This window comes from Magnolia sinica, chromosome 6 (assembly GCF_029962835.1).
Source record: "Magnolia sinica isolate HGM2019 chromosome 6, MsV1, whole genome shotgun sequence".
NCBI lineage: Eukaryota > Viridiplantae > Streptophyta > Magnoliopsida > Magnoliales > Magnoliaceae > Magnolia > Magnolia sinica.
The window spans coordinates 103,444,367-103,472,202 of NC_080578.1; the positions used below are offsets into that span (position 1 = coordinate 103,444,367).

General features: G+C 38.0%; 1 protein-coding gene across 2 annotated transcripts; it reads left to right on the top strand.

Annotated features, from left to right (window-relative positions):
- The first annotated feature begins 326 nt into the window (after window positions 1-326).
- Window positions 327-26,411, top strand: LOC131249366 (SUMO-activating enzyme subunit 2). Of its 2 annotated transcripts, XM_058250083.1 has the most exons (11): window positions 332-533; window positions 652-741; window positions 2,339-2,422; window positions 2,561-2,779; window positions 12,350-12,451; window positions 17,143-17,598; window positions 17,716-17,945; window positions 20,425-20,518; window positions 20,654-20,836; window positions 20,939-21,036; window positions 25,724-26,411. In XM_058250083.1, the coding sequence occupies exons 1-11, from the start codon at window positions 501-503 to the stop codon at window positions 26,055-26,057; spliced, it is 1,923 nt and encodes a 640-aa protein (XP_058106066.1). In that variant the 5' UTR covers window positions 332-500; the 3' UTR covers window positions 26,058-26,411. The 2 variants fall into 2 exon arrangements, with proteins under 2 accessions (XP_058106067.1, XP_058106066.1); XM_058250084.1 differs by lacking the exon at window positions 2,339-2,422 and having other exon boundaries at window positions 327-533.
- Window positions 26,412-27,836: the final 1,425 nt, after the last annotated feature.

Below are 27,836 nucleotides of genomic sequence, written 5' to 3' on the forward strand. Positions count from 1 at the left end.
GGCGTTAAATCACCACTTTTACCAATGCTGCATTCTCACCCGAGATTTTGATTGCTTCATTTTTTGGTTCATGCCATTAGAACCTGTCGAAACAGATTAACAGCAGTAATATACAATAAATACATTAAGGTGGCCCCCACCGTAAGGGCCGCACCAAATCTACTATCGGCTTTTGCAGGGAACCCGCGTCCCATGTACAGCGTGCGCGGCTACCATCTCTCACACGTGTGCCGGGAACTCACCTCAGCTTATCAAATCTCCCCTCGCGCGAATCGTTTTACCCTTTTCTGTAGACTTTTGGCCCCGCTGGAGTTTTTATATGATAGGAAGGAGAGAGAGAAAGGAGGGCAAACCGGCAAAGGCCAAAGAGGGGGAAGCTGACTCTTACCTTTTTGGCGCTCTCTCTCTCTCTCTCTCTCTCTCTCTCTCTCCCTTCCTCTCCCCTGCTCTCTCCGTTCGTCCCTTCCTCCCTCTCTCTGTCTGTCTCTCTGTCTCTCGAAATGGCCTCAGAGCAGCAGCAACAGGCAATCAAGGTACCTTTCCCTTTCCCACCTTTCCTTATTATTATTATTTTATTTTTAAGGAAGATTTCTTAGACTCCATTGAAGTAGAGAACTAAAGCTGTACGGAAAACTACTGTTTTTTTTCTAGGGTTCCAAGGTCCTGATGGTTGGGGCCGGTGGCATCGGCTGCGAACTTCTCAAGACTCTAGCTCTCTCCGGTTTCGTAGATATTCACATTGTAATTACTTCTCCTTTATTATTCTCCCTGTCTTTGACTTTTGATTCGGTCTTGGGTCTTTTTTGGATGCCAGACGTACTAAAAAGCGGCAGATTAGGGTCCATGATGTAAAATCCATAGTCAATCCAAACATGCTACATCTGTTTATACTATCTCAAAGTTCGGGTTCAGTTAAAAAAAATTCTTCGAGGCAGTTTAATTCCTGCACAAATTTCAGAAGAGTTATTGAAAGATAGAAACCAACAAATTTTTTATATGAGTTTTTTTTTTTTTGTTATTTTTAAAATATTGAATAATTGGTGAATTAAGTTATATTAATTTGCGCATTATTTAGGAATAATCTGTAAAAGATTTTGCGCTGGAGCAATGCTCCAGCTGGTTCCCCAGCCTGGGTAAAGGAGTGTTGATGTCTGGTTGGTAGTCGTTCGTTGAACTCCCATCATGCAATTATGGGAAAGCCAACTCACTTAGGTGGGACAAGGTTATGATGATGGCGATGGTTCATGAACAATGAGACTGAAATACCTAGGCAAGAAGAAAATTACATAACTACATTTACAACAGTACTAAACACAATTAAATCTTCAAAAAATAAAAATAAAAGTCCATGAATAGTTTCTGAACCATAATTAACTTGCCAACTATCTATGGGATTTCTTTTAACCTCTCAAAGATAAAAAAAATCCATAAAATTTGACAACCAATTTTATTTATTTATTATTTTATTTTTTTGACAGAACAAAAATTATTAGAAGACCCGCCAAAAGGCAGGAAAAGAATTTCACCAAAAAAATCATAATTAAAAGAAAAGATAATTTGATAACTGTGCTCGTGGCCTCTTTAGTAGTAATTGTTGAAAGCATCCACCCCTTCCCAAAGTGTTGGACTTTCCATTAGATGTACTACGTGTTAATTTCCTGGCACATATCTAGCAAAGCTTGCTTGTCAAATTAACATAGAAAGAGGGCATGTTTCTAAATTTTATGACATGAGAGCATATATAATTGTTGTCTACTCAACACCTTTTTCCTGGGTTTGCCCATCAAAATTTTCATACCTCAAATCAGTTTTCTTTGGCCAAACTTTCCAAAGAAAATAAATTTAACATGCTTTCGATGCATGATCCATTTTGAGGTGAGTGTTGTGCATAATTTCTCGCTGTGTTTCTTGTTGGTTATTTTCCCATCAATTTTATCATCATCCCTAGACGATGTTTTTGCCATTTTGTGAAGCCAACATTTGGTATTTATGGTAAAAGAGGCCACTTAAGTGTGGCTCGAACATGTACAGGTTTAAAACTTTGCTGTGTTACTTTGAGTAGATAAATATTATAAAATTATATTGCAAAGATGATCCTCCACTTTCCTTTCGAAAAAAGAAGATCCTCCACTATTCAACATAAAGGGATTTCTTCTGCTGTCTATTGCTGATTATTTTTCATCTGGATGAAAGCACCTAGTATTGTGCATGAGGATGAATATCCTTCAGAAGTTTGGAGTATTTGGAGTTATATGATCCTATTGAATATGGTTTTGTTGTGCATTCTTATTTCTAACATTTACGCATTCAATTCATATATATTTATCTTCTCTTGTAGATTGACATGGACACAATTGAAGTAAGTAACCTAAATAGGCAATTTTTGTTTCGCCAATCACATGTGGGGCAGTCCAAGGCTAAAGTAAGCAAACCAAATTAATTTATTTTAATTTCTTATGTCAAAACCATCTTGTGTGGTTCTTGACATGTTCTTGTTGAGTGCGCTGGATGCTTTCGCAGTAATACAAACAGAGTTTAATTGAATCTTTATTTCCACCAGGTTGCTCGTGACGCGGTGCTAAGATTTAGGCCACATATAAATATTACAGCACATCACGGAAATGTCAAGAATCCAGAGTTTAACGTGGATTTTTTTAAGCAATTCAATGTGGTTTTGAATGGCCTCGACAACCTAGACGCTAGACGACATGTGAACCGCCTTTGCTTGGCAGCTGATGTCCCTTTGGTTGAAAGTGGGACTACAGGGTTCTTAGGACAGGTGACTGTTTTACTTTGGATTTTTCCCTTTAAACTCTTCATTGCATATCAATATAATCTATTTTATGTGTTAACTTGATTGCTTATGCATCTTGACAATAAGATTTTGTTTGTGGTTATGCCTCATCATCATAGAAACATGCTTGAACAAACGTGGCCGGACTTGAGACTCAACAAATGCTTATTTTGTGCCAACTTGAGGCTTTACCAAGTCACTCAAAATTGAGCTAAAACAAAAGTGATCACTGACCATGACCCATCATCACCATCATCATTGTAGTCCTTTTCCTGCTATTTAGGATTGGCCGATGACCATGACACCGATTTAGTTACAAAACTGGGAAAAAGCAGGAGAGTTAGAGATCATTTCCTTGTTTAGGTTTCCTAGATCCAACCATTGCAATGCTGATAACTTGGATATTTGATGATTTATAGGTTGCCTCTAGTGACACCACGCGTTGGGCCCTTAATCACATAATGTGCTCTCCTCTTTGTTACCATATGCGCGTAATTGTATTTTAGTACTGCAGTACTGCTGTAAATGTAGTTATGTAGTGTACTTCTTGCCTATGTATTTCAGTCTCTTTGTTTTTACATCACTATGCACTTGAATCATTGTATTCTTTGTGCGTTGGGCCCTTAATCACATAATGTGCTCTCCTCTTTGTTATCATATGCACATAATTATATTTTAGTACTGCTGTAAATGTAGTTATGTAGTGTACTTCTTGCCTATGTATTTCAGTCTCATTGTTTTTATATCACTATGCAGTTAAATCATTGTATTCTTTGTATATTAGAGGTTTCGGCAAATACGATTTTAAGGAAAGTGATCTTGCTTCTCTTTACATTGCATAGTTTCCAAGACATGAGATGAAATCAGTTCTGAAGGGAGAGACATCTATTTCCTCAAATATGGTTCCTTTTGAGATCATTTGGGAAAGGCCACTTTTTAGCACATTTTTCCTGTCAAGTTATAACAACTTCTAATGATAACAATAATAAAAGAAGGCCTGACTTACAAGGTATTCAAATAATGATAATGGTGGCTGTAATGGCCAGCCTTATGGCCGTTACAATATGGGCCATGATGACCATTACAGCTCAAAATTTTTTTGAAGGAAGGAAAATGTTTGGGCTATCGGCCCATATCGGACCATTATGGGCCTGCCCGCTGTGGGCCTTTTTTTTTTCCTTTTTCAGAACGGGTGTTATGGCCTTGCATCGCATAAAGGGACTTTTTGAATGCTACCATTATTTAACAATCATTATGACTGTTACATGATCCTTTTGAATACCATGGTGACCTAGTTGTAGTGTTGCCCTAATTCAATCTTCAGAATCTAGATGACTTGACATATACCGTCAAGTTGACATGCATATAATTGTTGCCACCATGCCTAACACTTCTTCCGTAGAATCTATTTGCACAAAGATTATAGGCAATCCTAAAAATTCATCAATGTGTCAAAGGGGAGCTTCCTTAATTGGACTTGTGTGTTGCTGCCTACAATACATATATGTTCTTACAACCATAGTTATCATAATCATTATCGTATCGCAAATTGTAGTAGGGGGCCTGAATTGTATTGTTAACTGTAAGATTTTATTTTATTTTTTTAAATTTTCTTAAAAAATCAGAAAAAAACTGTACAAATTATAAATCAGAAAAAAGAAAAAGAAAACATATCTTAAAAAGGAGAAGAAAACACATCAACATTCATTTTCCATCAATATGCCCCAAGAAAAGTAACATATAATGACATTATTAATTGGGAACCTATAACTAACTCGATGGACTTCAAATTTAATGTTTTTCTCAAAGAATAAACATTCACATGTTTTAGAGTCAAATTTCTAAAGTGCAAGTTCTCAACGAAGACTTCAAAAAAATCTTTTATAAGTTCTCATTATTATACAAAGAACCAAATATAGCTATGAGTTTAAAATCACATAGGGCCTGTTTGATTTTTCGGCTCAAGTGTAATTACCATGTAAATGGGTAATAATTATTTACCTAGGTAATTACGACATCCTTCCCAATGTGGATGTGACAATTTACTTTTTTAACACTTAAATCGAGAAAATTACAACATCGATGTGGGGCCCATCATGATGTATGTTACATAAAATAGATGAACGGTGCGGATATATCATATACATTATGGTGGGGTCCACATATTTAAGTCAACACTTTTGTTTCGATTTTCGAGGTGGAATTACTCTCATATTTTCAAACAAGGTGAAAAAGTAGTAATTACTTACCATGATTTACATGTATCATGGAAAATCAAACAGGCCCATAATGAAACTCTTGAAAAACACAATTTGGATTTAAGGTTTGTGGATAAAATAAATAAAGTAAGTATGCGTCTTTAAGTTGAGGTCAAATCCTAAACACCATTACTGCAATAAATATAGGTAAATATGATCATGGTCATCCATAAAAGATACTTGATAAGTCATATATCAGTTTGGTGTTTTGACCAATTAAGAGGTAGAAATCATTAAAAAAACTCTACAATTCAAGGTTGAAGATAAGATCTATCATTTATTCTTGCAAAGAATAAAATAAAACGATTGACATGTTTTAAAAGATGCTTAAAGCATCCACAAATTTAAAAAAAAACGAAATGGAATTGATGCAGGACAATTAACCACTTGCTCTAAAAGCTCGAACTGTTAGAGCATGGCAAATCAATCCCTTTATCTCATAGCCCAGTCCCCACATCTCATAGGTTAGGACCTTGGCCGAACCCCCCTCGTGGGCTCCAAATCACATGGGTACCGTCTCACACGAGCTACCTGCCTCACACGGGCTGCCCACCCCGAGTGTGTCCCCGCATCCCATAGGCTACCTCACTCGAGCCCGGTGTGAAACTGCCACTGCATTAGGAATCCACATAAAGTTTAAAAAGGAATAGAAAAAATAGAATTTGAATCGTAAATCTAGAGTTGAATCATAAATCGTTGGATACAAATCATAGAATCATAGGATCCATCCAAAAATGGATTCAAAGTGGAATTCTAGTCTCCTGCTTGTTAGATGAGTAGAGACAACATAGTGTGTGTGAGTGATCCATGGTTCAATCCTCGGAAGTGTTACCTTTAAAAAAAAAAAAAAAAAAAAAAAAAACATGAATTCAAGTCGTTTTGCTTAAGATTCCAACTCAAAATTGTAAATTGTAAATCGTAAAATTTGTAAATTGTAACATTTTGACAACGGTGTTTATGATGTCTACCGCAACAATCCTTAAAGATCCTTATTCGCCCCTAACATCTGCTTGATGTGCATGGAGAATGCGGAGATGATTGATCATTCCTTCATTCATTGTCCTTTTGTTCGTAAAGTGTGTGAGCACTTTCTATAATTCTTTCATACTAATTGGGTGATTCGAAAGTCAGTGGAAGACCTTTTTTTTGGCTTGGCATTGGGGCGGGGTGGTGAAATCTGGGAAAGCCATGTGGAGATTCATTATCATGGCTTTCTTTTGGTTCATACGGGGGGATTAGAATGGCTGCTGCTTTCAAATGAGAGCTCTTCAGTGGAATCGATTATTAGGAAAGTTAAGGGTCTTGTTTTGGGTTGGGCTGCTTATGTTAATGCAGTAAAGGCTGCAAATCTTGTCTTTTTGAGTATTAGTGTAGGGTTGTTTTCTTTTCTTCCTTTCGTGGGCGTTTTAATAAAAATCTGTCATCTCTCTCTCAAAAAAATAATAATCTACCACATTTTGATTGGTGAGAAGCAGAATTATGTGTAAGATTGACATGGAAAAGGCATATGATGATGTCAATATATGCATATGTACATGCATGTCAAATGTTCATCGAGGAGAGATGGAATTATGTGGAAGATTGGCATGGAAAAGGCACATGACCATGTTGATTGGGATTTCCTTATTCCCTTGCCAGGATGGGATTTGGTGAGAAATCTACTGGGTTTTTAAGAGAATGCATATCCATGGCTTTTTTTCTTGGTTTTGGTGAACGTATCTCCTTTAGTTTCTTATCTAGCTTGAAAGGCCTTTCTGGATTTGGAAATCTTGCATATTTAGTTTGTGTTTATTGATAGAATTGAGAAAAAAAATGGCCAGATGGTAATGAACGTATTGCTATCTAATCTCCTAGTGTACTTCATCTGTTTATTCAGTATTACTGGCAGTGGTTGCATCTAAGATTGAGCTCCTTCAGAAGAATTTCATGTGGGAGGGGAGAAAGTAGGGTCGGAAATTTCATATTGCCAATTGGAAGGAGGCTCAAAAGGCTCTTTATAGTGCGGGCCTGAGAACGTTAGTATTAGGGAAAGAAATTGGGCAGTTTTGAGTAAATGGGCATATTGTTTTGAGGGAAAAAAACTTTGTGAAGATCGGTGGTCTTTGGGAAGTGTGATGAAGTGGGGTCGTTTCCAGGTCTTTGCTTTGGATTAAAGGGTATCAATGGTAATGGAAGGCTATTAGTGAAATGTGTAAGCATCAATACAGAAGCAATTGGGACATCTCAAACAGAGTCGGGAAGGAATTTAGTAAAGGAATTTGGTTTTTAGTTGGTGGAGGTGACAAAGTAAGGTTCTGGCAGGATGACGCTTTTGAATCTTCATTTTGGGAATTGTATGAGCTTGCAGTAGATAGGAAGAATGAGTCCTGGATTGTTCTGAATTAGTGGGGGATGACTTGGAACATAAGGCTTCAAAGGATTCTAGGATGAGGTGTTGGGCTTATTGCTAATTTTGCTAAGCAAGTTCAGTGATGTGCACGTTCACTAACATCTTGAGTGAGAACAGGAAATTGGATTTGCTTTCTTAGTTGGATTTGCTTTCCTAATTGGATTTGCTTTCTTAATTCATTTTTCAACTCAATTTTGTTGACAAAGAAAAAATGTTAACGAGTGGATGACAAGCATTGTGATACTCATCTAGAAGAGAGTAGGAGATGTGCAAGTTGCACCAACTATTAGGGGATCGACTTATGAATCACACAATGAAGCTACGGGAGAGGAAGGTGAAGAAAAGTTTTTGGCAAGAAACAAGGATATCAGAAATTAGTTTGGTCTCATGTTTGAGAGATTGAGGTTATTTTCTTATTAACGATGGTTAAGCGAAAATTATATATAAAAGAGGAAGTGTTTTTTTTTTTTGGTTGAAAGATTGGAAAGAGGAAGAATCTGTACATGTTTTTTTATAGATCTTGAGAAAGTACGCGATGAAGGATAGAGGAAGGTTACTTATGTGGTGGAGGAAAGGGGTCCCTAGAAGATATATGATCGTCTTGAAAGACATGTATGAGGGTGTCTCTTCATGGTTATCTTATGAGAGTGAGAATGAGTTGTGGGTTGTGGCAAGTCAGATGAGTTTGCTGCAGCAATGGTTTGCCATGGTTACCAGTAAGCATTTACCTTTTCGCACTTGTTATGGATGAGTTGACCACTAATATTGTGATGACGTCTTGTTAAATCTTGTTTGCAGATGTTGTATTGGTCAAGAAAACTAGAGAGCAGGTTACTGCTAAATAGGAGGTTTGGACGAGAAGCTAGAAGTATAAAAATTAGTAAAACTGTTTCGAATGCAATTATATATCAATTAGATGTAAAAAAATGCCTTTTAACATGGAGATCTCCACGAGGAAGTAAACATGAGACTACCTCTTGGACATCCTCGAGAGGGAAAACATGGTATAATATGCAAGTTAAAGAAAGCAATTTATGGGCTTAAACTATTGCCAAGAGCTTGGTTCGAAAAATTGATATAAACTCTAATTGCTTTTGGACAATTAGATGTTTATCAATCAAAAAGCTTCAAGAATAGTGATTATTTTAGTAAATGTTGATGATATTATAGTCACAAGCCATGATGATAATGGCAGCTGAAGCACGATCTTAAGACACAATTCGACATAAAAGATCTTAGTAATTTGAAGTACTTCTTAGGTATAGAAGTAGCTTGTAAAAAAAAAAGGGAATTTTCTTATCATAGCGGATAGTAGGGAGCTTCATAGAAGTGATCCTTCAGTTAAAATTGGTTGGTAGGAGATTCATCAAAGCCATTATTTCGTTAGCTCGACTTTACTATTCTCTTGAGTGGACATTGGATCTATAATTCAAAAGGCTTGTCAGATTGATGAGGATAATTCCAATAACATTAGAGCTGGTGGAGAAGTGGAGATTCTTCTCTTGAGGGTTGTGTGATCGTTGCATGCTGATGAAACTTAATGAAAGAATTATAAGACAACTACTCAATTGGTAGTGCCATATGGAGTATTTGGCAGTTAGGACACAATAAGAATAAATGATGGGTATGCAGCTATGAGGATTTTGGAATGGATGTGTGGGATGAGTAGAAAGAAATAAAGGATATAATCAAGTGAAAGGACACCTAAAGCTGCTTAAGAGTGGACCTGCTAGGAGATTGACTGATGGATAGCCAATTGGCATGATCCAACCATGTGGTACATAAGGAAGGGGGCTTCGATTAGAGTTGAAGGGAGGAGGATGGGGAGGAGACCTAAAGGAATGGAGTTGGATTGAGGCGACAAGAAGGGATATGAGGGCTAGTTCGCCTATTGAGGATAGGATGGTAAAGCTGACCCAAATAGTTGCGACAAGGTTATGGTGATAATGATGGTGTTGATTGTTTCAAATTTGTACCATTTTTAATGCCATTATGAGAAAATCACATGTTAAATTCAGTTACTGTCCGAGGACAAATGGGCATTTGTTCAGAATTCAAGATTGTTCGACTTTGAGTGCTAGATTGCTCGACTTTGAGTGCTAGATTGCTCGAGAGTGTTTTCTGCAGGGTGTCCCGTATCCGTTACGATACGGCCGTTTCGGTCGATACATAACGGTAACGGCCGACACCGTTACGCGATGCGGGGTCGAAATGGGCACCCCCCGATTCTGTGACCGTAACGGCTGTTACGGGCCTAAAGAAAATAGAAAAAAAGAAAAAAACATATATATATATATTTTTTCTTTCTTTTCTTCTCCTCCTCCTTCTCCTTCTTCCTCTTCTTCTTCTTCTCAGATTGCTGTGTCTGCAGCCGCGGCTGCGGATTCTTCCCTTCTTCTTCTTCTTCTTTTTCTTCTTCTTCTTCTTCTTCTTCTCTCTCTCTCTATCTCTCTCTCTTTTCTTCTTTACGGTTTCCCTCTCTCTCTCTCTTCTTTTTCATTTCCGGCATCGAAAAACAGAATGGACTGCGCACTTATTTTTATTTATTTATTTATTTTTATTTTTTGTGTTCTGCGGTGCATGCTGAACAGTGCACTTGCACCGTTTTGTTACATGGGCCCGCTGTAATGTTTATTTTCCATCTAACCCGTTAATTGGGTCACATTGACGTGGATGAAGGGAAAACACACATGTTGGCTTGATCTAAAACTTTTGTAGCCCCCAATAAATTTATAATGGTGGACGTTTAATTATTGTTGTTTCTCATGGTGCGGTCCACCTGAGCTTTGGATCTGCCTCATTTTTGGGCTCATGCCCTAAAATTATTTGGCAAAGTGGATGGACGGTGTGGATATAACACATTCATCACGGTGGGGCCCAAAAAACTTTGACACTCGTGTGCTACACTTCACAATTCGAGTCCCGCCTAATTCGGGCCCTTAAAAAATTGTACACGAGACATGTATTAACTTAAAATTTACCAATTAAATTATGAACTGTAGTTGCTGACTCACAATGCCAAAATCAAATTGTTTGAATAGTTTTAATTGTTAATTTGTAGACGCTTATTTTTTAAAATAGGGCCTTTTGATTTTTTTTTTTCATAATTCACTATCCAATTAATGTCCACCAATTCATAAGTGGGATAATGCCTATAAATTGCATGAATTTGAGGCTGATTTGGGGCATGGATTGGTCCTCCAAGTCAGCCCCAAATTGGCAACGCCATCTACCTGAATTTAATTTAATTTTTTTAAAAGAACTATTGGGAGAAATGATATCAAATTGTTAAGTATATAAATTATATAATTAGAAAATTAAATATATGAATTTTGTAGTCAAATTCAGGTTATTTGGTTCATAAATTCACCAGATAGTCCGATACAACTTCTCACCAAAGAGTAGACTGTTACACCACCATAAACATGTTCCAATTTATAAATGAATGCATATTTGGAATGCTTAGAATATTCCGGATTTAATCCATATTTTTTTGGCAAAAAAAATAAAATTGCACCGTTACGCTCCTGTATTGCCGTTACACCCCCGTATCGCTGTTACACCCTCGTATCCGTATCGGTATCGGAGGGCACCGTTACGCCAACTGATACCGATACGAGATACCTTGGTTTTTTGCCATTTTGTAAATTGCAGTGACTTATCAACCCAGAAGCAGTGTACGTGTACGTTGAGCTGGATGTTTGATGTGGTGCCTCTTTTTGGATGAAGCCTAGCTAAAAACTGCACTGATCAACATATACTAACTATTCGATATTGACCCTGAATTTGACTGCTGATCATTTCTTTCAACCATCATTTTGATGGCCACAGCTGGACTGTTAGAATGATCCTGTGGTTGGATTACCAGTTGGCTCAGCTGACAGCCAGGACCGAAACCTGTACATCAGAGGGATCTGTCAGTGGTAGGTTTAGAAAGTGACGTGTTCTACCAACTAAACTAATGAGCTGGATCAATCGATTTTTTTTTTTTTGTTTCGTTTGTTATGCTTCATCCATAATGGGCTCCAGAATTTAGACAATCTGACTTGATGTTCATGCGTGCCACATGTACAGTAGATAAGCCTTAAAACTATAGTTTTCTCCCTATGTCAAATGTCTCCTGAAAAAAAGGAACTAAATATATGGCCATGGAAAGCATGACCATCATCTCAAAAATGCAGGAAGAGGTCAAGCTGGGGATATTTCTGAAACAGCTTTTAAACACACTGCAGGGCGTGACTCCATTTGTGGAACAGTTTTGAATGAATATTTATCATTCTTAACCCTTCACAGTGGTCCTCATTTGTTTTGTGTCAGTAGATTATATGGTGGGTTGCTAAGTACAATCCACAACTTTTCTCTACCTTGCAACTGGTTGCTGACATCTTGATGGAAGCTTCTTCCTGTGGCATGAATCACTACCATTCTCGTCTTTCTGCAATTGTTCTAAAAAAAAAACTATGAGAAATGCTAGGTTGGGTGGTAGAGAGAGCTTTTCTCACGCTTGTGTCATGTTAGTAAGTGTTTCGTGAATCACCTCTTCAATCTCTCCTAAATTTTAATCTTCTCACATTTTTGGAAACTATAATAGCCAGGTTTTTAAATACCTTAGCTTTATTCCATTCGTGGTCATCAGACATTTGTTATTCATTGTTTAGCTCTATGAAATGGAGTTATTTTTGTTATTCATTGTCTTGCTCTATGAAATAGAGTTATGGGAAAGTCTCTACGTTGTAGACATGTTTTTAGTCTTTATACTTCGAAGAATGAAAATGTGCAGAATTGTTATCAATTACTTTATGCGATTGCTTTGGTTGCCTCATTTGTTACCTTGTCTTGATGGTTCTGATCATGGTATTATTTGTTTTTTTTTTTGTTTTCTGTTTTTTTCCAATTTATGGAGAGCAGGTCACTGTACATGTGAAGGGTAAAACCGAGTGCTATGAATGCCAACCAAAACCAACTCCAAAGACATATCCTGTCTGCACCATCACCAGTACTCCGTCCAAGGTCCTGATAGTTGGAAGGATAAGAGCAATGTTCCTTGCTTGCCTTATTATTATTATTTGATTAACTGGTTTGAATATGGTTACAGTTATTGATGTTGTCTTGGAGCCTTTTCTTTTCATTTCTTTTCACTTTCTTTTCTTTTGAACGAACAGTTTTTGCTTCAGTTAGATGCAGGCTAGATTTATTTGTATAATGCTAATTCCAGGTGATTTGTTTCTGTCAAAGTTCATTAGGATAAATGCACAGTTTCATATTTCTGAATGAATTAAGAAAATATCACTGGTGTGTGTAAATATTTAGCTGAAATATTAGATCTGTTCAAATATATGGTGAATGTAGGTTGAACCCTTGGAATTGTATGCTGCACATGCACCTAATAAAATAAAATAGAAAAGAAATACTGCAACTACGTCCTCTACTCTTAGATATCACACATTCCCAGCTTGTTCAAGTTATCATGAAGGCGAGAACGATTGGATGCCTTTATAAGAGTATTTGCTAACTAATTATCTGAACAAACACAAGGCATAACCTGATAGTCATCAGTATGCCACTTCTCTTACTAAGTGGAAGTCAACTTCTTTGTGCTTTGTCCATTTGATCGAGTGCGAAAAGTGGCTTGATTGTCATAATGTGAGGGACCAAGAGTGGACGAATTCAGTCCTTTCCATGAAGAAGAGAACAGAACCATATAAGCTCACATGTTTCATGTGCAATGACAATATATTCAGCTTCAGTTGAAGAATGTGCAGCAAAACTCTAGCAATGACAATAATTATTGCTAGGCCTGTCATCAGACGATTAGCTCAATCTACATCATAGTACTTCTTAGACTCAAATGATCTTTTTTTTTTTTTTTTCTGAACATTACAAAACATTTTATTAGAAAAGAAGGCCGCAACCAGAATATACAAAGGAGCACTATACAAAACCAAGAGATGAACAATTTCAACTCAGCCCAACAATATGGGAAACGGTCTATAGCCTTCGACGTCTTTGCCCACTCCATCACATGCAATCTAGCCCTTTCAAAGACCTCCTCTACTCACCCCTCCTGATTCCTAAAGCATTGATTATTTCTTTCTAGCCATAGGAACCAAATCCCTGAAAGAAGACTTAGCTGCCAAACTTTTAACCCCACTCTGCTTGAGACACCAACATGCCACATCATATACAACCGCACAATAGATTTTGGCCACACCCACACTATTCCAAAGAGCTTTAGAAAGTTTTCCTACATTTGCCGTGCAAAGATGCAATGAATAAATAAGTGATCCACCGATTCCTCATCATGGAGGCACATAAGGCATACATTTGGGAGAATTATTTTTCTTTTGTGGTGATTATCAACCGCGAGCACCTTATTACATCCCACTAGCCATGCTAAAGTGGCCACCTTTGGGGGCGTCCTGTAATGCCAAACAAAAGCAGATGGACCAACCCCATCATTGGAGGCCCATCCAATAAGCATCTTGAAAAAGATATACAGAAAACTTTCCTGATTTGTCATTTAACCACACCATCTTGTTCGGTTCCGACAGCATTAGCCCCACCTTAGAGAGAAGCTTTTAGAGAGAAGCTTTAACAAATTAACCGACTCTTTGAACTCTGCATCATTTAGATTTCTTCAACATGATGGCCCATATCACTTCCTCACCTTGAAAAGAAAAACAACTTGCAACTACTAAACCCTTCCCCCTTGATAACCTTGCCAGCCTAGGAAACACCTCACGTTCCCCACACATCTTCCCAAAACTTAATCTTCAAACCATTGGTGGCCTTTACATAGATAGCCCAACCTGCGATAAGGTCTTTAACTTTTCTGATAACCTCAACAACTCCCTCTTGAACATTCATAAACATTGCCCATTCCTAGCCCCCCATATAGCCCATAACGCGGCCATGATGATCAATCTCCAAATAAAAACTGCAACCAAAACTTTGGCACATTCAGGATGAGATGATGCTTACGGCAAATAGAATTGAAGAGCTCATTTTCAAAGAAATTTCCTCTTGGATTGGGAACTCAAATACCCATTTCAACATTATTAACCAACAAGCACACCGCCAAGGACACTCAGAAAGACAGAAACTCTTCAACCATTTGAACTTCATGGTCTTGTGGTAAAATTTTGTGGTCCCATGGTTCTTCTAACAGAAACCCACAAAATCATCATACTCACATCATTTTAAAACATTCCCTAATCTTCACAATTTTAGGGGTATAGAATCTCAGAAAGCAATGTGCGAGCTTTTTCTCCCCAACCCATGCATCCTTCCAGAAACGATTTCTTTCCCCATTTCTTACTATCATTCTTCTCCCCTCTTCGATGACTTCCCAACCCCCTTCAAGCTGTCCTCAAATTTGATATAGCTTCTTCGTACCATTACCTTTGAACAGTTCTCCCTCATCACCATATTTACTGGCAATAACACCTTGCTGCAGCACCCCTTGATTGTTGTTGGAGCGCCACTGCCACTTGAAAGTAGAGCCGGATTTTTGTCTAGGATTTTGTCAATACAGATTTCTCCTTTCTCTTTGGCTTTTTGCACTGTCCCATCTCGTCAGATGAAATTTGAATCTGCTTCCTCTTCTTTTTTTTTCTTTTTTTTTTTTGTAGAAAATCTTGCTGGATTTTTCAAGCCTCTTTGGACCGATGTTGAAATTCTAAACACAGATTGTGGATCTCAAAATTCACTAGTGTTGATTTAATGAGAGCAATTTGCCTATCCAAGGACAATATAACATCTATTTTAGGCATTTCATTTGTTCTCAGACCTTTCCGCCACTAGATATCAACTAGACATAGCCCTTGGGTTAGCACTGCATGGAAGCTGAAGGTAAAGCATTGGAAGGAACATGGCCTTGCATCTCAGCTCTGCCCCAAAGCAATTATCAAATTTCGTATGATGACCCATATCATCAATCAGGCTTCTTTTGAGATTAATGCAGCTAGGATTTACTACAAAGCACCACAACATTAAGTCGATGGTCAGATTTGGTAACGACCAGCTTTGCAAGTGTCAGTGGCAAATTGGGTTTGTGAAATTCCAATTCAATGATTCCCACCTTACAGAACCTTAAACTTCCAACAGCCGCCATCTCTTGTATGAGCTTTCTCAAGCTTTCTGCAACAATCAAAAAGAGAAAATGGAGATAAACCACTTCCTCCATCTGTGACTTTTGTGTCCTCTTCTCTTTATTTTTCTCCATCTTAGGTGGACCCACTCTCTTTCATTCCTTTTTATTCTATATTGCTGTCTATGCTATCTTGTGTAAACCACTCCCTCCATGTCTCCCTTTATTTTCCCTAGATTTGCCTCAATCTCACAGGAGGCAAATAATACGGTGGCACAATGTTTCTCTTGTTCAGGAGGTGATTTGGGCACCCCCTTTTAGCAGGAATTTGACAGATGAAGAGTTAGGAGTTTTTGTAAGGCTCTTGGAAGTGCTTCATCTTGTGAGCCCCTTTGTTGGGTTAGAGTGGACTAAAGACAAGTTGGGTCGGTACCTGTTAGATCTTTGTATGAAGCAATTTCTATGTCTTTATCAGGAAATTAGGTATGTTATACTACTTTTGTATGGCATTACGGAGCTCCTCATGAAATTGCAGCTTTGGCTTGGTTTGTTGGTGGAAACAAGTTGCTTGCGGTTTATATCGTCGCAAGCAGATGATTTTGATTCCAAATATATGTTTGATGTGTATGAAAAGAGAGGCCTTAGTCGATCACCTCTTTCATTGACCTTTTGCCAAAGGAATTTTGCATTTTATTTTTATTTTTTTATTTTTTATTTTTAATTTGTTCGGAGAGACATGGGTGATGTTGGGCTCAATTGATAATCGCTTGGCATGGGGGAGATGTGGGTAAGATAGGAAAGAAAATTTGGAGGCTCTTTGTTGGCTGGCGTCTGGTTTTTGTGGGAAGAAAGCAAATCTCGATGTTTTAGGAACCGATGTGGGTGGCCTCTGAGGTATTCATTGGGGTCAATTGTATATAATGGTTTGGGCCTCAACCTCAAATGTCTTAGGCAAGGTTTCCTTTTTTCCTATTTCTTGGTCTGACTCGTAAATCTTTTGGCTTCGGCCTTGCTTAATAGAATTATCACCTTTCCAAAAAATAAAATCTCGTCTCCAACAGTTGGCACTCAGTGGGGAAGTGTCCTCCAATCAACGTCTAGGATTAAATGTTTGGTATGGTTTTTGGTGCATGGCTCTCCGTGCTGTAAGGCCAACTGGCCAAGTGTGGAATCTGGATATCCAAAATGTGTAAGATGCATGTGGAGATTGAAGTATGGCTCCATGTGGGGTAGGGCCCAAGCCTTGATATGTACCTTAGATATTAGAGTTGATTTCTGGATCCTTTCCCTTACAATTTTACATTTGATTAGTCTTTTCAGTATGCTTCCTAATGTCTTTTGCTCATACATATATATATATATATATATATATATATATATATATATATAATAATTATTTTTGCTATTATAAGATCATATTTGCTTCCTTTTGTGTTGAACCTAAGGGTTTGATTTCTTATATCAAAAAGATATTTTGAGTATGTATTTCGATACTACATTTTTGCACACAGGTGTTCCCTGTCAACTGCTTCCTTTTTAAGCAAGTTATTTCCCTGAAGAGCTTTATGTTTCATGAACATTTAGTGCTGAATTTGTTCCTGAAACTTTGCAGTTCGTTCACTGTATTGTCTGGGCAAAGGACCTGCTCTTTGCGAAATTGTTTGGGGACAGAAACCTGGAAAATGATCTAAATGCACGTTCTAGTAATGCTGCTAGCCCATCAAAACAGACAGAAGACATATTTGAACGAATTGAAGGTGAAGATGCTGAGCAGTATGGCCGAAGAGTGTATGATCATGTCTTCGGATATAACATCGAAGCAGCTTTAGCGAATGAAGAGATGTGGAGGAACAGAAATAGACCAAAGCCTATATATATTAGAGATGTCCTAACTCTGAAATCCAATCAACAGAATGGAAATATGGATAAGAATTGTGCGGTTGATGGGCCAAACGTGTCAGCAATGTCTTCTGTTGGCCTGAAGAATCCACAGGACATTTGGAGCCTTGCAGAAAATACAAGAATCTTTTTGGAGGCTGTAAAACTTTTTCTTGGGAAAAGAGAAAAGGTCTCACTTCATGTGCCTGTCTAATTGATATATGTTAGTTTCAATTTGTGTTTCCTAAATGGTGCATCTTCCCTGTTTCTATAAGCACTTAGGGCTAGTTTGCTCTTTCGTTTTCAGGAAATTGGGAGCCTGACTTTCGATAAAGATGATCGATTAGCTGTAGAATTTGTCACTGCTGCAGCAAATATCAGGGCGACTTCTTTTGGTATTCCCATGCATAGCCTTTTTGAAGCTAAAGGTATTGCTGGCAACATTGTGCATGCTGTTGCGACGACAAATGCAATTATTGCTGGTTTGATTGTCATTGAAGCAATCAAGGTGCTCCAGGGTGATGCTCGCAACTACAGGTTCAGATCAAGTTAAAAATTTCTATGGCTCTTCTTGTTACCTTTTTTTTTTAATTTTTTTGAAGTGTGCATTTGGTAATTGTGGTTTTTCTATTCCTCCTCATCCTCTCAGCCTTATCCCAACTAATTGGGGTTGGCTACATAAATCCTTTTCTGCCATTCAGATTCATGTTAGAAGTTATGGCATGAGTTTGACGCTGGCTGCCAACCTAACACAACTCTCCTTTATTTGGGCCGGAGACTGGCAGTGGGAGCATAAACCTCTCACAGACAATATAATAATTTTGTAAAATTTAAAATACTCGTATAAGTATCATCTACTGCAAAAGGCAAACCGTGGTTTGCTCTGTGAAGCTTGTTCAGGCCCAAGAATATTTATTGTTTATAGCTTCATCGGTAAGTTGTCTTCTATAAAAAGCCATGTACTAGTTCTCTTTTGAGCATGGATGACGGGATATGAAAATTTCCAGCACTTGCTTCCATGGTGTGTGATTCCTTCAACACCTTTCGAAGCTGTGACATCTCTGATTGATTGATGGTTCTTATCTTGAATTAGAGGTCTAAGGTGATACTATGAGGACCTTAGATAAGGCCGTGTTACTCGGCCCGTTATCCTTCTTTCTTATACTTTCTTCTTCGTCTTCTTTTTGGTGACCTTCTAGTATACATACACCACCACAAAAATCCCTAGTCACTCTTGTTTGATCAGTCCTAGACCCAATCTAACCCAAGACCCTAAAATTTTGACTTCCTCTTACTCTTCCCTGCATCACAAATACTCTTTTGCTTTCCCTTGTGCTCCGTGCTATTATAGCCTGGTCACTCAATACGCAGATCACAGAATGGAAGATATGAAGATTGAACAACCCTTAGCCAGTTATTTAGCAATAAAAGAAAAATAAAACCCCCATGTGATAGATAATATGGAAAGGATTATTTAGTCTTTTCATCACACCATCTCTGTTGTAGGTCTTGCTGAGATTTCTTATGGCTTTCACATTTCAGATCCACTCCATTGACAAACATCTTCCGACAATCATTCCCTTTCCTATTCACCATATATTATAGCAAATGACCGTTAAGATTCTTCTTTATGTGCATAGATCTTTATGAATTCTTTGATACAAACGTAAAGGCAAGATATGCCAGAGCTAATGGAATAGGATGCCTATAGCTGTCGAAATCTATAATAGATGGCTCAAATTGTATTCTGGTACATTAGCCTTATACAAGTATTTGGGATTATAGTGTCTGGTGAAGAAAAAATCCCCTCATTGACTTATTAGAAGAGTGTAGTGCGTGTGAATTGAGGTTATTTTTCATAAATTCATTTGCATTGTTAAGCCCACATATCGTGGATGGGCTTCCTAACTTCAATCCTCCCAAGCTTCAGATTTTTTTGTTTTTGTTGTGCTTGAATGTCACTGTTCTCGCTTTTGTACTCTGCCCATGTTACTTTTATCTCCATAACTTACCACAAACAAAGAATTGAGTATCATTTTCTATTTGCAATTTCATGTCTTTCTGATCATCACCTGATCTAGTTTGGCATGTTCTAAACATTCGTGCATATAAAATACGGGCTCGATTGGGAGCTTGTAAATGGAGGTAAATGATTTGGGAGTAAATGATAAGTTATGTTTGGATGAGAGTAAATGAAATCCATTGAAATTCAAAATATTATGTTTGGATGGGAGTAAATGGGAGGAGTTGGAATGCATTTGAATTTTTTAATATATTCACAGGAACACGTGATATTCTAAGTAAGCTTTAATATCCCAAATTAGTGTACATATATGATATTTGAAAGAATAATTATAATAAGCACATTGAAATATATCTTTTAGCCAAAAAATGAGGAAATTCCTAGCCTTACGTGGATCATTCTACTGATGTGAATTTAGTGATGTAGCTTATAAGTGGCTGTTTTAGAGTGTATCATCAGCGTGCCATGTGCACGGTGGACACGTGCGTTGTGACACCTTTGTTTACACGTGCGACTCTCCAAGGGAGTCGAAAAAGGCATTTACCTCCATTTACTCTCAAATCACTCCGTGAAGGGAGGGTTTCAGTTGCAGCCCCATTTACCCCCAATTCATTTCATTGACCTCAATTTACTTCCATCCAAACACACCAAAAAGCTATTTACTTCCATTTACCCCCATTTATTCCCAATCCCTCTCATTTACTCTCATCCAAACGGCCCCTATACATGAATGTGTTACTATGTGCTTCCCTGAATCCGTTTCAGACTGGAGATTCCATGAAGAATTGCATTTGTGATCTTGTGTGTACTCAAGACCTGAGCCGTAAAGGACTTGCAAGTAAAAACTTCGCATGTCCTTTTGTTGATACTGCAGATCGAAGAGTTCTTATTTTTTGCATGTCCCTTTTTCCCCCCATTCGTTCTTGTACTTTTTATATTATCGACATCACTTGGTTTTATAAACTGCCACTGACCTGATCTGTGTCCATACAGAATGACGTACTGTGTCGAACATCCATCGGGAAAGATGCTTTTGATGCCTGTGGAGCCATTTGAACCTAATAAATCCTGTTATGTCTGTTCTGAGGTATCAACAAATCATTCAATGAACATGCAGATCTTTATTTTTCTTTTCTTTTTTCTTTTTCTTTTTTCCTCTTCTTTTAATGTTTTCGTTCGTGTCATTCTGCATCCTTATCACCTACACCCTGACTGAAAACAGACCCCCCTATTGCTTGAGATTAACACTCAACAATCAAAGCTGCGTGACTTTGTTGAGAAAATTGTAAAAAATAAACTTGGAATGAGTTCGCCATTGATCATGCATGGCTCGAACTTGATATTCGAGGTTGGTGATGATCTTGAGGAAGATGTCGCCGCCAATTATGCTGCAAACCTTGACAAGGTATATTGTTTTGGTCAATTTCTATTGCAGTTTCTTGATTGCGGTAGATTTGTGGTGTCTAAAGATGCTTTTAACTGCTGTTGCACGCACAATCTTTTCCAGGTTTTGGCCGAGCTTCCGACTCCTGTTACCAGTGGGACGATTCTCACTGTTGAGGATCTTCAGCAGGAATTATCATGCAATATTAATATAAAGCACAGGTTTCATTCTTTTCAGTTCTGTTTTTTTCCCCCCAGATTTAGGATTTACATATGTTTGGATGCTTAAAACTTGGGCCGTATTAAAGCTCGATTAATTTGGCAGTTGATAGTATCTTTTTTGAGTCTTCATTATGTTCTGTTATTCCCAAAGGAGATTTTCTGAAGACCTAATTAATCCTTATAATTCATTGTTGATCCGTTTATTTGGCACAGAGATCTGACATGGGATTGATTATGTTCAGATTCTGCTCTTTTCTCGCAGACCTTGTCATGTACAGGGTTACATAGATTATTAACCTTCTCTACAAAGATATAGAACCCAGGTCCGTGACAGAAAGTTCAGCTGCCGGAATAGGCCCGCCGCCTGTGTGGGCGTGGGGGTGTGGGTCGTGTTTTCAACCAGCTTTGGAAAGTCACAATTCAGTCTGCTTCCAAAAGAGCTGCGGGTTCTGGATTTGTTCATCCTGTGCCATTGGTTGTCTGCTAGACTGAAAACACGTAGCTCGATCTCTCTGGTTGAGGCCAGTGTTTTAAATATCGACGATATCAGCTGATATATCCCACGATATATCTTGTATCCCACCTGTGCGATACAAAATGCACAGGTAGTGCCGATATATCCCACCTATTCGATCCAGTGAGCATTTTCGATTTTCGATCCATGTTTTTGTTATAAATCATGTTAAACCAGTGTCAAATGGTTACAAATCTATGATTCTTCATGTTTTCCAAGAAAAATCATGGATTTGGATCTTCGATTTTGAGATTTGGGGGAGATGGGTTAAGTTGCGGAAATTGAGAAAAATCTAAAATTCTCAATTTCTCACAAATCAGTTGCAATCTTTGTATCCAAACCCAAAATTAAACACGTATGTAACCTGATCTAGAGATTTTTCTTTTGCTTTTGAATGTATTGCTTGTGTTTTCATACATGTCTTCATACGTTTATAAATTATATGAATAGACTTTGAATATACTTGCATTAGTTCAATTGAAAAACGCATATATTAGGACCCCATATAAAGGAAACCCCTATCATGTGCACTTTTTTGTAATGTTTTGATTTCTAAGTGTTTATTGATGTCTTTTTCAATAGTCTCTGAAGTGTCATTGAAAAAATCGACCAATTTCCCAATGTTCCCATGTTTCCCAACAACAACTATACATTATGCGATACAACCGATATGTCCCATGCGATAACCGATATGTATCCATATCCCTATCCCTTGGGTGCGATACATTACGTGATAACTATTTAAAACATTGGTTGAGGCTGCAACCATTTTATTTCTCCCGTTGAGTTTAACAACTAACCGTTTTAGTTTAACCACTCATTTGATAGTGACCAACTTGATCACTTGGGTTGTTTGATCAACAAGATTTTCATTGCTATACTACATGTTCTATGGGCACTATGGGTATTTTGGAGTGACGTGCATGTATACCACAAAAAGTGGTCGGGGCACAACAATTTATAGCACTTATGTTTTTCATGCAGGTTGATTACTTATGTTCTTTTTTGTGCTAGACTGAAAACACTAAGTTTGATTTTTCTGGTTGAGGCTGCAACCATTTCATTTCTCCTGTTGAGTTTAACAACTAACCATTTTAGTTTAACCACTCATTTGATAGTGACCAACTTGATCACTAGGGTTGTTTGATCAACAAGATTTTCATTGCTATACTACATGTTCTATGGGCACTATGGATATTTTGGAGTGATGTGCATGTATACCACAAAAAGTGGTTGAGGCACAACAATTTATAGCACTTAGGTTGTTTTTTGTGCTAGTTGATTACCTATGTTGTTTTTTGTGCTGGTTGATCTATTTGGTTGAGGTTGCAACCATTTGAATTCTCATGTTGAATTTTAAATCCTAACCATTTTAGTTCTAACTGTAAAGAGACGCATGATAACTGTATTGTTCTCCATAGGACTATACAAAATTTGTGTATTTTGTATATTCCTGTGGCATACCATACAATGTTGTCGAATTGCATATGCCTATGCGCAATTGCGCATGCGACTGCATATTGTTTTTTAAATTTTTTGAAAAATTTAAAAAATTGGAAAATATGAAAAAAATATTAAAAAAAGAAATTAAGGGAAACTTTCCTAAGTTAATAGATAACTAATTTTATATATTTAAAATTTATTTGAGAGATAAAATCAATTAAACATCAAGTGCTTGAATCTTGATCTTTCAACTTCCATGAGAGAGAGAGAGAGAGAGAGAGAGAGAGCTTGGAATTAAGAAATGTAAGAGAGTTTTGGAGTGAGAATATTGCAAATGGGAGAGGTTTGGAAGCCTTTTTTATTGGCAAAAAGTTGTTTCTTACGGAAAAAAAATAAAATAATGTGCCAACCGTTGGCCAATATGCGATCTGCATATAGATATGCGCATATGCGATCGCTTATGCACACATGCAGTTGCACATGAAAACAATGATACCATACCATTCTCATATATTAGAAGGTTGTGTTGATCATTTGAAAGCTAAGTTGCATGATCCTTCTATCAAGGTGCTGCTCCCACTTGGGATCATGCTACATACTCCCGCTCCTGCTCCCGTAACTGGTTTATGCTTGCTAACATTTTAAAACAGACGCTTCGTTGCTGTCACACCCGAGTTTCTTGCCACTTCATGCTTTTTTGCAAATATATTTGAGACTAACACGCAACATTACATGTCCTTATCCTCCCCCCAACGCCGCCCCCCCCCCCCCCCCGAAAAAAAACAAAAAAAACACAACTTATGGTGAAAAGGAATTTAATTGAAGAAACACAACTAATTTGCACAATGGGAATGCATTCCCATATTGCTTCATTTGCATTTTATATGCTCCATTGTGTTGTTGCCATTTATATTTATTCTACTTCAGACTATGCTACCGTACGTTGTTTGCCGCTGTTCTGAGAGACGACCACCATTAATCGTGATACAAATACCAGAAACCAGCAAAAATTTGTTCCTGATCCCTTGCCCAATAAACTTATAAGGAGGCCTGAATAGTATTCGGTGTCTTCATGCAAGTGGGATAGATTAAATTCTAATAAAGTCCCTCTTAGGCTTTACACATCTGAATTTCACAAGCATGTATGCTCACACTATTATTGCATCTTCACTGGTTACAGAGCTTTGTTAAGCCCACACACATGTACAAGTCAGCTAATGCAGATACCACCACATATGCCAGCATGGCAGACGTGAAATATCCAAGCCATCCATCAGGTGGATCTCTCTGTGTAGGTGTTACTGCCCAAAGGTGAATGTGGTCCATTCAGTAGGGATGCCATGTTATAACAAATGAATTGCTAGGTTAGAAAACCATTTTTTAATTTTTTCACAACTGCACATTTATTCATTAATTGTGGCCCACCTGACGTGTGGACAACTGATTCTTGGGATACAGGAAATCTACTTAGTGATATTCTTCTAATGGATGGCATGGATATTTCAATTGTCCGCCACACTAGAAAATGTGGTGGCATTGCACATCACCTTACTCGTACATGCATGTAGGGGTGTGGGCTTAGCAAAGGTTCTCTTTACACATAGAGGATAACCTGAATTTATCTCTTCCTCCCTTTTCTTTCAATACACTACAAAGCTTTCTAACTGTGAGTTGCGGACTTTCGTAACCCATGTATTGTCCAAAACTGGTACATATCACCTGATATGTACTGGTGTTGCCCATGATTGATATGGCTATATCAGCCCAATACAGGGGTGATGTGTGGAAAGAAGATGCCATATCTGTGGTGAACAATCTGATACCCGATACACTGATTTAAAACATTTCTCCTCAACACTCCATTTTACCAAGGTTCCTTCTCTATAAATAATTCTTAACATCAATTTGATGAAGACCGCAGCCATGCATGCTAGTTGAGGCAAGAATTTTCTGATTTTACCCATCAGGAGTGTGAGCTGTATCTTCAATCAAATGATCAATTTATTTCTAGCGCACTGCAGATTCATTCCACTTCCGATCCAAGAGTCAATTTCTGCTCATCAGGTGGGCAGTGGGCTGTGTGCTCGTGTATATCGAGTAATAGATAGTGTGTCATAGTTTGTCAAACCATTCATTTTTCTCATACATGCATTGCCCACCTGATGATGGACGATGACCCAATAATGGTCTGGATACTGCAGTGTGCTGCAAATCACCTCTTCAACCTTTCACACAAATTACCTTTGGGACTGTTTGGTAGACACCTAAGAATGAGTTGATCTCATTTTATTTTAATTAGAGATCATATTTCACTTTAGTAGGGTGATATCATGAAATACCATGATTAATCGGTCTATTTTGGTGCAAAATTCATTGCTATTTGGTGTCACCAAACACACCCAAGGATTAAAAATAATCTTGATAACTAACAATTATGATCTCTAATACATAATTATGATTAACTAAAGAGATGAACTCATAGGGTCCAGCTTTTCCTTCAAAAAGGTTCTCATGGTTGCATTCGTGTGTGGGTGAGTGTCTGCATAGTTCTTTAGATCGTATATCAGTACCATGTAATCTTGTGCTATACATTTTGTGGTGCCATGGATAAATCTAAAATTACATTGTGGTCCATGTTTGTTTCATTAGAAGAAAAAGGAAAAAAACAAAGAAAAAAAAGTCCTCTTTTACAATTCATTTTACATGTCCTTGTCATGCTGAATCATGCAGAGAAGAGTTCGATGAGGAGAAGGAACCTGACGGAATGGTTCTCACCGGATGGACACCTGCTCCCATCGACAAAGACACTCGGGCCATTGGCAATGGAGAGAGCACATCGGATGCTGCACAAAAGGCGTTGGAGGCTCAAGATGATTCCGATGAGATAGAGATGGTTACACAACCTGGCGCTGCTCTCGCCGGGAGCAAGAGACGGCTGTTGGAGATATCAAATGCAGATGGAGAGGTTGTGTCAGCCTGCAATCAAAACCTGGAAGAAGAAGACGATGTGGTTTTGATGCTTGATGGGAATGCGGATATTGGCAAGAAAAAGCGGTTGCAGTAGAGCAGGTATTGTTGCTTATATTGATAATAGGTCCTTTTTACATGCTAATTTTGTACAATAGAGAAGCTTCATAACTCCGTCGTGAACTGAGAAGGTTAGCGCTAACGACAACGTGCCCGGGATTGCACCTTGTAATTTATGCGTCGACGGTAATTGTTTTGCTTCCGAGGGTTGTAGGGAGTAGGGATGAGAAGTTATTTGGCATTAATTCGATAGGCAGAGTTGGGTGGGCCGGAAATCGTGCCCCCACAATGTAGTTTGATATACGGTGGGTTTTTTGTTTTTGTTTATATGGTTTCTTGGGGGGTGTCACCAGAGCCATGTATGTGACATGAATGCATTCCCTTTGTTCAACTTTTGATGTATTTGTGATGAGGAATTATATGCTGTCTTGATGCATCATGATGTGTGGGGTCCATGGACTGGTGGTCCATACCATTATGTGGCCGCCTCAGCAGTGGATGGGGAACCGCCAAGATTTTATGGATTGTTGTTTGTGTTTTACTCATCTGATTGGAGGCCACTGACCCAAGGGTTAGGACCTAATATGGGAAGCTTTTGGGGCCATAGTTTTGAAACTAGCTGATTCAACTGGAAACTCTGCTGTATGAACTCGACTCAGGGGATTAACTTGATGAAATTTCGAGCCAATTCTCTGAGAAACATGGTTAAAAGCGTGACTCTGTCTGCATTCGACATATCAGTTGGACGATTCTGCTGACCTCAGGTGGCTTGAAGTCAGTTTCCCAGTCAAGAGCCATTTAGTGATGCCAAGTAAAATGCCTTTCTAGTCTTCAAGTTTAGCCGTATCACTTTTGAGTTTTTGGGATTTCGAACTATAGTTTGAGCTTCATTTTTATCTTTTCTCGTTGTGTTTTTGCCTGTAACCCCTTTCCTTTTAGGAACACAAATTATAGCTCAAAAGCCCGAAAAGTCACTCTTTTAACTCTTTATGTCCATTCAGGCTGGCTTGACTTGAAGACTGAGTCTTAAATTGACTCGACTTGATATTATAATATATAATTGAGGATCATAAGTGGTGTTAATTATTATGAAATTATTATATATATATATATATATATATATATATATATATATATATATATATATATATATATATATATATATATAAAATTAATTAATTAACATTTAACATTATTCATAAAATGGCTCAACTCTCGCTTGTGGAATGCTGGTAACAAGGTCGCCCTTTCAATGAATTTTGCTGTTAGTTTGAATCTCTTTAGCTACAATTTATGGGGCAGCTAAATCAGTTCGAGCCACTGAGTTTTATGGAGTCAGCATGAGTCAACAATTCTTGAGAGTTTGGACTGAGTCAAGCTTGCCTCTGAATTTCTCAGAACTTGGCTCTAAGCCTGTCATGTCGAGTTCATTTGACAGAGTTTGGAGTCGAGTTAGCGAGTTTTAGAATTATGCTGTCGACTTCATTTGAAATTTGAGTTTTATTGGGATGTTCCGATATTCTATTTTGCTGGGCCCAGGCCCAGTCCATTGCGGGCCTGGCCTTAAATTTCAAATAATCGCTTGGGGTTCGCATATTTATAAATGCCTTCCTAACTTTTGGCACTGGTAGACGAGCAGCCGAGTCACGTTACCTTTTGTTTTTTTTTTTGTAAAGTTAGTTGAAAGAGGAAGTAATTGTTTTGGCCCGTTTTAGTGCCTTCCACCTCCCTCTCTCACTCCATTCGTCTGGCCCTTCTCATATGCCATCTCTCTCTTTGGACTGGGGCTTAGGTGGGTTCTATAATTTAGTTTTAA